This window comes from Micromys minutus (genome assembly GCF_963924665.1).
Source record: "Micromys minutus genome assembly, chromosome: 27".
Lineage (NCBI taxonomy): Eukaryota > Metazoa > Chordata > Mammalia > Rodentia > Muridae > Micromys > Micromys minutus.
This window is the reverse complement of record NC_137962.1, coordinates 21,879,074-21,891,080: the sequence shown is the minus strand read 5'-3', so window position 1 is coordinate 21,891,080 and position 12,007 is coordinate 21,879,074. Positions and strand designations below refer to the sequence as shown.

The 12,007-nt window shown below is 49.3% G+C and overlaps 1 protein-coding gene across 1 annotated transcript; it reads right to left on the bottom strand.

Moving 5' to 3' along the window:
* Positions 1-7,511: 7,511 nt before the first annotated feature.
* WNT10B (Wnt family member 10B) lies at positions 7,512-11,838 on the bottom strand (the record flags this gene model as incomplete). The annotated part of the gene is made up of 4 exons (XM_080939126.1): positions 11,700-11,838; positions 11,321-11,583; positions 8,939-9,312; positions 7,512-7,970 (listed from the first exon to the last, which is right to left on the bottom strand). The coding sequence occupies exons 1-4, from the start codon at positions 11,771-11,773 to the stop codon at positions 7,512-7,514; spliced, it is 1,170 nt and encodes a 389-aa protein (XP_080795252.1). The 5' UTR covers positions 11,774-11,838.
* Positions 11,839-12,007: the final 169 nt, after the last annotated feature.

Here is a 12,007-nt window from a genome sequence, read left to right as displayed (position 1 = left end):
TGTCTTCAGACGCACCAGAAGAGGGCATCAGATCCCATTATAGATGGTTGGGAGCCATCATGTGGTTGCTGAGATTTGAACTCAGGACCACTGGAAGGACAGTCAGTGCTCTTAACCACTGAGCCATCTCTCCAGCGTCTCTGTAACTCACTTTATATACCAAGTTGGCATGAACTCACACAAATTTGCCTGCCTCTCCCTCCTGAGTGCTTAGATTAAAGGTATTCCTCACACACCCAGCCAAAAGGATTTATTTTCAACCGTGTGTATGCACATATGTCTGTGTATGAGAGAGTATGTGCCTGTAAGTGTGGGTATCTGCTGCAGGGAGAAAAATGCAAGATTCCCTGAAGATAGCATTACAAGCAGTTGTGAGTTGTCACATGTGGGTGCTGGGAACCGGGTCCTCTAGGCAAGAGCAGTCAAAGTCTGATCTTCCTCCACCTTTTCAAACAGGTTCTGGGGATCAGACTCAGATCAGGCATGTCTTGTTAGTACTTTTGATGGCTGAACTATCTCCCTAGCCCAAATTCTGGGTTTTTAAAGGTAAAAGACTCCCCAAAATATAGCTACTGTGCGGGGTAGGTTCATGTCAGCTGGACTCAGGTTACAGAGTCATGCAGGAAGAGAGAACCTCAATTAAGAAAATGACTTATGGGTTGGAGAGATGGCTCAGCAGTTAAAAACACCGACTGCTTCCTGAGGTCCTGAGTTCAGATCCCAGCAACCACATAGTGGCTCACAACCATCTGTAATGAGATCTGATGCCCTCTTCTGGTCTGTCTGAAGACACACTACAGTGTACTTACATATAATAAATAAATCTTTAAAAAAAAAAGTAAATTACTTGCTCCATCACCTTGGCCTGTAAACGAGCCTGGGGAACATTGTCTTTGACTGATAATTGAGAAAGCACCAAGCTTGGGCTGGAGAAATGGCTCAGTAGTTAAGAGCACTCACTGAATGTTCTTCCAGAGGTCCTGAGTTCAATTCCCAGCAACCACATGATAATGGGATCCAATGCCCTCTTCTGGTGTGTCTGAAGACAGATACAGTGTTCTCAAAGACATAAAATAAATAATTCTTTAACAAAAACAAACAAAGCCAAGTTCACTGTAGGAGGTATCACCCCCCAGCCAGTGGTTGTAAATTGTATAAGAAATCAGGCTGAGCAAGCCTATCTATAAGCATCAATTCTCTGAGGCCTCTGCTTCCATTCCTGCCTCCAGGTTCCTACCCTGAGTTCCAAGTCAGTGATGAACTATAACAAGCCCTTTCTTCCTGGGGTTGCATTTGGACTGTAGGAGTGAGATGTTGCTGTTACAGACCTGACCTTGTGTTTTGGGGGAGGGTTGTGGTGACATCTGAACTCTAGGCTGGAAAAGCTATTGTGTGCTCAGAGCTCAGCGGGGCTGTTGTAGGAACTTGGAAGATAAAGCCGAGAGAGCAGTGCAGATGACTGGGTAGTTACAGGGGAATGGGAAAGCCCCTTTAAGAGTCATAGTTTAAATTAAGACCCACTAAAGTGCAAATGTGCTAGCTCACACTTTTAATCCTAGGGCTCTTGGAGGTAGAGGCAGATAGATTTCTGTGAGTTCTCAGCCAGTGTGCTCAACATTAGTAAGTTCCAGTCCAGCCAGGGCTATTAGAGAGACCCCTCTTGGAGGAAAAAAAAAGTAAAGTGACACTTTTAATTTGCTTGGACAATTGATACTGGACAGCTGGGGCTGAAGAATCAGCTGCAGCTGGGAAGCAGAGTAAGGTGTGTCAGGTGTATCTGACTTTGAGGCCAGTCGGAGAGAGAGGGGAGGGGGAGGGACAGAGAGAGAGAAAGAGAGAGAGAGAGAGAGAGAGAGAGAGAGAGAGAGAGAGAGAGAATACAGCTGCAGCAGAGACCCTGCATTCTGGAGATGCCGGGATCATGGGACAGGGGATAACCGCCCAAGGACAGATGAAGCTGTGGACTAGAGCTGCCCTGGGCCCAGGACAGTCTGACAGGGCTGAGGAAATGCAGCACTTTGGGACCCAGAGAGCTATAAGTGGGTCCCAACACTGACCTTTTTACATTGTTGGACTTTGGGTTTGCTTTGGTTTGTTTATAATTACCCTGATTTTTCTTTTTTGAAGCAAAAAAGGATGTAAGTTTTTTTTTTTTTATTTTACAGGATTCTACACTTAAGAGACTTTGAAATGTTTCAGAGATTTTGAATATTTTTGAAAAACATTGAGCTTTAGAAAAGACTTTGGATGTTTTTAAAGAGACTGAATTCCTTTAAATGTTTGGATTTTTTTAAAACTATGGGAAACTTCAATAGTGAAATGTTTTATGTTATTATAACATGCCATGTTGGGGGCAACTGAGAAAGGAATGATGTATCTGTGTTTCATATTGACAAGGGGTCACCTGTACTGGCTCCTTGATGCCAACTTGATACAAGTTAACAATCATTTGGGAAGATGAAACCCCAATCAAGAAGTACCCTCAACGGATTGTGATTAAACCAGCAGGGCATTTCTCTCAATTAATGATTGGCAATGGAGGGCCCAGGTCACTGTGGGTAGTGCTACCCTTGAATTTTATAAAGCAGATGAGGGCTGGATAGATGCTCAGAGGTTAAAGGCACAGGCAGCTTTCCCCCAAGGACCTGGTTTGATTCGCAGCATCCACGTGGTAGCAAGCTACCATCTGTGGCTCTGGTCCTAGGCCCTATTCTGGCCTCTATAGTCACTGTGTGCAAGTGGTACCCAAACATACTAGGCAAAATACTCATGCACATGAAAATAAGTTCAAACTTTAGGGGGAAGAAAACAGGCAAGCAAGCTGAGCCAGCTATGGTGGTGCATACCGTTAGTCCCAGCTCAGGAGGCAGGGTCATCTCTTTGAGTTTGAAGCCAGCCTGGTCCACATAACAAGTTCTAGGACAGCATCCAGGATTCCATAGAAGGGACTCTGCATCAAAAAAGAAGAAAAAAAAAAAAGCCATGGGGAACAAGCCTCTGCTTCAGTTCCAGGCTCCTGCCCTGAGTTCCTGCCCTGGGGTGCCCTTCAGTGACTATGGTATCTGTGAGGTGAAGCTAACCCTTTCCTCCTCAGCTTGCTTTTGGTCACAATGTTTCTCTCAGCAATAGAAACCTTAAGACAGCGCTGGAGAGATGGCTCAGTGGTTAAGAGCACTGACTGCTCTTCCAGAGGTCCTGAGTTCAATTCCCAGCAACCACACGGTGGCTCACAACCGTCTGTAATGGGATCTAATGCCCTCTTCTGGTGTGTCTGAAGTTCCTACGGTCGGTCGGTGCTTGGACATACCTTTAGTGTGATTATTAACCTCTGCATCTCTCTCCTAAAACTTGGTAATAACACTCCACCAGGCTACCTACCCCATCACTTGTCTCCATATGATGTACAAGTGCGCTCACCCCACTCCCTAGTGCCTCCAAAACATGCCTCCTAGAACCCCAACAGGGAGAGGAAACCTGTTGGTGAGGACTTTGTGTCCTCCTGAGAAAGTAAGCCAGAGTGAAACCAAGATAAAAATGGAGGGCATACAGCTCAGGAGGAATCATCGTTCAACTTGGAGATAGCAGGTGTGGCTGGAGACTCCCTCAGACCTTCTGTCCCTCACTCTCTAGCTACTCTAGAAATGCCACTCCCTGCCCCCAGCTGCTCCTTCCAGCCACTCTAAACTTCCTGGCCACTTGGTCAAGGTAGAGGACAAAGAGCTCATCCAGAGTGTGAGGAGGCCCCAGCACCCCCCCCCCCCCGTTCATTGGTCTTTTCCCTCCCTCTAGCTGCCACCAGAGCCCAGTAAAAGCTGAAACTGTAGCCACCAGCTCTGTGGGTTGCATACTCCCACCCCATCACTGACCCCAGTCCTGGGCCTGAGCCCAGCGCATATGCCAGGAGGGGGTGTTGGCCTTGCTGACCAAATCCAATTGGAATTTGTCAAGGTTGTGGTTTGGGGCTTAAGCTTGCCACAGAGTGTGTGATGAAAAGAAAAGCTAGAAAAGAAAAGGAAGCAAAGGGACAACAGGGATGCCACAACCTCATCAGAAAGTGTTTCTTCCTAGAGGGAAGGCATCTTCATTCGGGATGTTGCCCGTTACTCTTGGTTGTATCAGGCCTGTCTTACTTCGGTCCCCTCTCCTTTCTTCTCCTTATTCTAACAGGCTAGCAGGTGTCTGACAGCTCCTGAGAAGCTGTTGCCATGGAGCCAAGAGGATGGCTGAATCCAGAAGGACCTGAGTTCAGTTCCCAGCACCCATTCCAGGCATCTCATAACACCCTAAAACTTCAGTTCCAGGGGATTCAAGACTCTCTTCTAGATACTCATGCACACACATTTTTAATTTTTTCAAGATTTGTGTATATGAGTGTGTTGCCTACACATAGGTCTGGGTACCATGTGCATGCCTAGTGCCTTTGGAGGTCAAAACAGGGTGTTGGGTCCCTCAGAACTGGAGTTAAAGGCTGTTGTGAACTGCCATTGAGGAGCTAGAAATCAAACCCAGGCCTTCTGAAAGAGCAGCAAGTACTCAGCCATGAAGCCATCTCTTCTGGCCCTCCCCCCAATTTTTTTGGTTGTTTTTGTTGTTGTTGTTTTTTGAGATAGGGTATCTCTGTAGAACCATGGCTGTCCTGGAACTTGTTTTGTAGACCAGGCTGGCCTTGAACTCACAGAGATCTGTCTGTCTCTGCCTCCTGAGTGCCAAGACACCTGGCCTCCCAAACTAAAACCCTATGTCACTATGGAGTTGGGAGCCACCATGTGGTTGCTGGGAATTGAACTCAGAACCTTTGGAAGAGCAGTCAGTGCTCTTAACCACTGAGCCATCTCTCCAGCCCCTACATTGCATCTTTTTATGAAAAAAGAAATCTAGATATCTATCTAGTTTTTAAGAGACAGGGTTTCTCTGTGTACCAGACCTGGCAATCCTAAAACTCACTTTATAGACCAGGCTGGCCTCAAACTCACAGAGATCTGCCTGACTCTGCTTCCACACCATATGCACACTGTATGTCTGTGTAAAGTGTCAGATCCCCTGGAACTACAGTTAAAGACATTTGTCAACTACCATGTAGGTGCTGGGAATTGAACCTGGATCCTCTGGAAGAATAGCTAGTGCTCTTAAACACTGAGCCACCTCCTCAGCCCCTCCACATCACATCTTAAAGCTGTTTCTTCTCAAAGACATTAGGCTAGGAATTGGAGACAAGAAATCCTTGTTTTGGGCTAGAGAGATGGTTCAGTGGTTAAGGTCCTGAGTTCAAATCCCAGCAACCACATGGTGGCTCCCAACCATCTGTAATGGGATCTGATGCCCTCTTCTGGTGTGTCTGAAGATAGCTACAGTGTAGTTATAATTAATTAATTAATTAATTAATTAATTAATTAATTAAAAAGAAATTCTCGTCTCTCTAGTTATATCTGAAAAGACAAAGGGCGGCCCAGCAGGTTAGGGCACTTCCACCACAACTGAAGATCTAAACTCAGTACCTGGAACCCAAGTGGTAAGACGCAAGAGCTGGCTTCTGCAAGTTGTCCCATGACTTCCATATGAGTTCCATGGTATGCCTGCACCCGCTCACTTGTGCACACACACACACACACACACACACACACACACACACACACAAATAAATGTAGAAAAAAATTAAAAGATAAATTCTTTTACTCAGATTAAATACAAAAGAACATTGAATAAAGAAGTTCAGGCTATATATGCAGATAATTCAGTGGCCGAGAATGCTGGTTTTGCTAGAAATACCTAATGTTAGCCAGGTCTGGTAAGGCCTACCTGCAGTCCCGGTACTCAAGAATAAGGGCACAAGGGAAAATCTAGGGCCAGCCTAGGGTACATAGGAACCTTCTGAGTAGCCGACGGTACATACTGAGAACCTTCCCCCACAAACAACACATTTTGCATTCCAAGCGTAGGAATCCTTTCATATTTTTCATCACCCTGGATGTACATCCCCCTCCCCCAGTCCTCTAGTTTGGACGGAGAGACAACAGTACCTGCTCCTTTAAGTCTGTCTAATTATTGAGATACATTTAAGACCTGCAACTCCCATTGCAGACATGACCTTGCAGTATAGCAAAGGGGTCAACAAATGGTAGCCAGAGGACCAGGTCTGGCCCCGCACAGCAGCTTTGTGAATTGTGTTGAACACGGCTATCCCCGTCCACTTATGTGTGCCCTGTGTCTGCTTTTGCTCACCCTTGCCCACAACTATTTTGGGTCTATAACAGCAGAATTCACCAATTATAGTTGAGGTGAGTTGTCAACATAAAGACCACAATATAAAGAGCCTACTATATTTACCATCTAATATATTTACCATCTAGTATATTTACCATCTAATATATTTACCATCTAATATATTTACCATCTACTATATTTACCATCTAATATATTTACCATTTAGTATATTTACTATCTAATATATTTACCATCTAGTATATTTACCATTTAGCCCTTTACAGGCGGGAGAGGGGATCGCCAGCTTTGGTTCTGAGTAATGATGGAGGTGACACCGAGGGCTCAAGGTAACCAGGGTCTATGTACATTTGGATCTAAATCCTTCACACCCAGAAGTCCACCTTGTTTTACAGACTAACACTTTAAACTCAGCCATCAAGCATCGTTTCAAATCCTTTGTGGAAGTCAGCAGGACTTGAGGACTTAAGGTCACTGAGTACAGGATTGTAGACTTCACCTAATGGACCAAAAAACCAAAACCAAAACAAAACAAAAACAAAAAACCACAGGCTGCTACCCCGGAGTGTGGCCAGACATCACCATCTGCATCCACCAGTCCAGTAGTCCAGTAACTTAATTTATTTTAGTTTCAAACAGGAACCAAGAACAAGTCTCAGTACAATAAATTATCCATTCCCACCCTTCCCGCTGAAGAAGGAAAAGAGCCTCCAAGAGTTCCGGCTAAAACCTTTCCCCTGGAGGAACCCTTTCAAGGACTGAACGGAAGGAGAAGCCTCCCCTAAGAGCCTGACAAGATTGTCTGAGGGTTCTTCCGGTACTCCATCCTTTCCAACCGAAAACCTCTCATTATTGGCACCCGGAGCCATAAGAGGAGGTTCTGGGCTGTAGTGGAGGAGTTTGAGAACCACAAATAGGAAGAGGTGGTCTCTTGTTATATACATCGGTCTTAATGATTCCAATGCCCGGTGTTATCCTTCGAGGAAGAGGCGTGGCCAAATGGCAGACTCCCTAACCAGAGGAGTAGGAATCTGGGCCGAGGGAGTCTCCAGGTAGAGAAGACTCTAACAGTACAGTGCATTTCATCTTAGTCTATTTGGGTGCTTAAGAACAGAATGTGGTGGCCGCTTCCCCCACAAAAGGCTGCTCATAACCTGACCCTACGCCCCCCAGAGCTGATCTCAGGTACATGCTTTGAGCTTCCAGGAGCCATGATTAACCCTAGACAGAAATCCGAGCTCAAAGAGAGCAGCCCTCACACAGTGCTCCTCGTCCCTGGGCGAGGCTCACCTTCACTTACACACATTGACCCATTCTGTGACTTTACACTCATCACACAGCACGTAACAGCACCAGTGGAAACGACAGTGGCAGCGCTCCACTCGCGTCTGCCGGAGCACGTTGTGCCCACGGCCACAACACAGGCTGCCACAGCCATCCAACAGGCGGCTGGTCTTGTTGCAAGCCCGGCCTCTTGTGCCTGGGGAACCCAAAGTGGGGTCTCGCTCACAGAAGTCAGGAGACTTCTCAAAGTAAACCAGCTCTCCCGAGAGCCGACGTGGGCGGAGGCGGGGCTGGAAAGCTCCAGAATTGCGGTTATGGGTATCGATGAAGATGGCTCTGCTCAACCGCTCCCTCAGGGCTGCCCCGATGGCCCGGAACTCTGGTGCTGCCCTCCAACAGGTCTTGAATTGGCAGCTGCCGGAGGTGCCATGGCATTTGCACTTCCGCTTCAGGTTTTCGGTCACCACCTACGACATCAGAGTGACAAAGAGTGCAGATAGAGATGAGGACAGGTGCAAATGAACGGAGCAAGGAAGGGAACAGAAAGGATTTATCCATCTTTGATCGCTAGCTCACAAGGAGACAACTGCTTGTCGGTGTAGCTCCCAGATCAGCGCTCTTTCCAGAGTGAACAGGGATAAGATGGAGACTGTAGGCCTAATACCCCTGAAGTCTGTCGGGGAAGGCAGCTGTTTTAACAGTGTCTGTGCCAAGTACCGGGCACATATAGAATACAGCATGTGCGGGGCTGGAGATGTGACGGATGGTTAAGAGCACTGGCTGCTGCTCTCCCAGAGGACCTGGGTTCGATTCCCAGTACCCACATGGTGACTCACAACAACTCCAGTTCCAGGGATTCCAATGTCCTCTCTTGGCCTCTAAGGACACCAGACACACAAATGGTGCACAGACCTATACATGCGGGCAAAACACTGATACACCTTAAATTATATATATATATATATATATATATATATATATTAATGTTTAATATTTATATATACTATTTGCTAGCTCAGCCTTAACATGTGGAAATGCCACCAGACAGCCTCTTATAGATTCAAGACATATTTTGGGTGACTGCTGGTGACACTCTTGCTAGTAATAAGATCATTCATCATCCATCATCTGTCATCCCATTACTCTGTGAGGCCTCTCAGGAGGGAGGGAAAGAGGAGGGATGGAGAAGGAAGGGAAGGAGGGGGGTGAGAGAAGGAAGGGAAGAAGGGGGTGAGAGAAGGAGGGAGGGAAGGAGAGAGGGAGACAGAGAAGAGCCGGTCTTGGTGGCCACACTTAAAGTCACAGCACTTGGAATGGGAGGGTTCCAAATCTGAGGCTAGCCTGTACTATATAGCAAGAGTGTCTCAGATCAGTGAGGGAGCAGCAGGACGGGGGGGGGGGGGGGGGGGGGGTCAGCGCACTACACCACACATACCTGGCGTCCCACCCTGTTGTTGTGGATCCGCATTCTCGCCTGGATGTCCCTGGGGGCTTCCCTGGAATCCAAGAAATCCCGAGAAAACTTCTCTCCAAAGTCCATGTCGTGGTTACAGCCACCCCATTCCCACGTGTCCTGGGGGCTGGGGCTGGTGACTGAGCCAGGAATGGGGCTGGGCTGGGAGTGGGGGAAACTCTTGCCCCTAGAGAGCGCCTGAAGCTGCAGCAGCTTGGCCCGAAGCCGGTCCTGCTCACCGCTGCCCTTCCAGCCACAGCCGCAGCTCACCAGCTTGCCCAGGCTGCAGGCTGTAGCAACCGCGTGCATGACCCCAGCAGCCAGCATGGAGAAGGAGAACGCACTCTCACGGAAACCTGGGGAGGAAATGGATTGGGGTAAGGTTGACTGGCAGCTGAGGGAAGAAGGCGGGTGAGGGGGGTGGGAAAAGAGACTCCAACCACCCTCCAATAGCTTTTTTTTTTTTTTTTTTTTTGAGATAGGGTCTGCTCTGTAGCCCAAGCTGGCTTTGAACTTCTGATAATTCTCCTGCCTCAGCTTCCCAAGTGCTGGGATTATAGGTGTGAGCCGCCACCACCACCACCAGCAGCAGCCAATGTTAGAAATTTCTAATTGAATCCTGACTCAGTCATTTATCAGCTGAGTGGTTTGGAACAATATCTTGAGACAAGAAATAACACCAGGCCTCAGATCCCTCAGGGTACCAGGGTACCGCTAAAGCCAAACCTCTGTAAATCTGTCGTTTTGGGGGATTCTCGACTTTCCTAATGCTGCAGACCCTTTGATACATGTTGCAATGACCCCCCCAACCATAAAATTATTTCATTGCCGCTTCATATCTAATTTGATGTTCAGGGTATCTGTCATTTGACCCCTCAGGAGTTGAATATCCTCTCACTCCTCCAGAGAGGTTGAGAACCACTGGCCTAGAGAGACACATCTGGATTTGAGATAATTCAGAAAGAGTCCTGAGGACTTCTGAAGGCATGTTCCAGGAGTCCTGCATCTAAAAGCCTTAGAAACTCCCCAACTCCGCAGGGAGTGAGGGGGGCACCTTTGGCTTTGGGGTTCTTCCCCCCACCTTATTAAATGAACCTTTTAAACCAAGGGGACACCTATCACTGAAGTGACAACCCTAACATGCTGGATCTGCCCACCCCCTTCCCAGGTTCTAGTTTTATATTTGCCCTTCATGTTTATTCTAACCTGCTATTACCTTATAAAATACTGGGAGGAGGAGAGAGCCAGGAGTGATTTTCCCCCAAGGCCCTTTTAAAAGGTTGGCCTCTCTGTTACATTTTGGGGGGTCACTGAGGAGGAGAAGGAGGCTTGGAATGACAAATCTTTCCCAGGCTTAGAAAGACATCCTCACCATCTGGGTGTCCAAAACCTTCCACTACTATATCAGACCCTGCAGAGAAGGAGGGGGGGTGTCCCTCACTTCATTTTAAGCAAGGGCACTTTCAAGCAAGAGCACAGAGAAGAAGAAAGACGGTGTGGAGGCCAGGCCCCTCTTACCAGGGAATCTAGGGCTCCAGGGCCAGCCCCAAGATCCCCCAACCATCCAAGGGTGAAGCTGTTTGCACACGTCTTGGGAATTCCCCTGCAGATGGCAGCTGCCTATTAACCCCATAGTCCCCAAAACACTACCCTACCCCTGGACTGAGCCCCCCCTTCACCCCACCCCATGGATCATTATTCCTCTGGGAGTAAACTTCTGTTGAGCTGTTGAGTATAGGGAGAGGTAATGGAGACTCCCAGACCGTTCCTTCTAGACCAGGCCAGCAGTGACCTGTTTTGTGGCCCTCCAGCCATTCCTCACCTGTTCAGGTGAGGGACACCTGGGGCCCTCACAGCACAGAGGAGGGGGCTACTCCCCAGCTTCAAAGCCATCAGGGTCTTTGTTCCCAGCTTTGGCTCCTGGGAACCCCAGCAATTAGGGGAGCAGGTTTAACCCTTAAACGGTTGGGGGCGTCACCCCACCCCCGCTGAGACTCTGGGGACACCAGCCTGGACTTGTTTGGGTGGAGAGGGAGGAGAGGGTTGGGGGGGCTGTTTGAAGCTTCTTGGGTTGGGGGGCATCTCTTGTTCACAGGTGCATCCCAGATCTGAGCTGGGTGGAGGCAGAAAAGGGAGCCCCTGGGGTAGGGGAGCAGGGACCCAGCTGCCTCGCCAGCGACGCAGGTGGAAGGCAGGCAGGCAGAGGCCCAGCCGGGTGACCAGAGCCGGCTGAGCACGGCTCCTGGGGAAATTCCCGGAGAGGCCCCTCCCGAAGCCGTGAGCCGGTCCCTTCCCGCCTCCGCGCGCCTCGGCCTGCCCCCCGCGCCTGGGCAGCAGCACAGACAGCCGCCCCGTCAGGCTCACCGCGCTTGAGGATGGCGCTGTGGTGCGGCAGCCGGCCGCCGCCCTCCAGCGCCGAGCAGTTCCAGCGCTGGTCGCGCAGCTGGTGCTGACACTCGTGAACCGCGATGTGCAGCCCCTGGAGCGCGGACGCCGTCACGTCGGGGCTGCGCAGGCACAGCCCCAGCTGCCGCTTGCTCAGGCCGGACAGGGTCAAGCACACGGTATTGGCCGTCAGCGGCGGCTCACCGGGAAGTTTTAGGCCCAGAATCTCATTGCTTAGAGCCCTGAGGACAAGCGACAAGAGTCTGGGGTCTAGTCGCACGCCTCAACCCAACCCCTCCTAACCCAGATCAGTGCTTTTTCCGTCCCCCCCACCCCGTAGCTGGAATAAAATGCTCACCGACTGAACAAAGCCAAGAACAGGAGACCCGCGAGGCCTAAGGGCGGAGGCCGAGACCCAGGCTCCTCCAGCATGTCGAAGCCCGGAGGCTCCGGTGGGCGAGTCAGTCAGCGCCTGCGGGGACAAGGACATTTGATGAAAGCTAGATTGGCTCCCCGAACCCAAGGATGTTCTATTTCAGCTCCTTCAGCCACCAATGAGGCCCCATTGCCTTTTCTCACCCTTCCCCAAACTGGACAATAATAGTCACCCCTTGCTTTCCAGGGTCTGCAGTTCTGAAACCCGTCAAAGGGGAAGGGTCCGAGCAG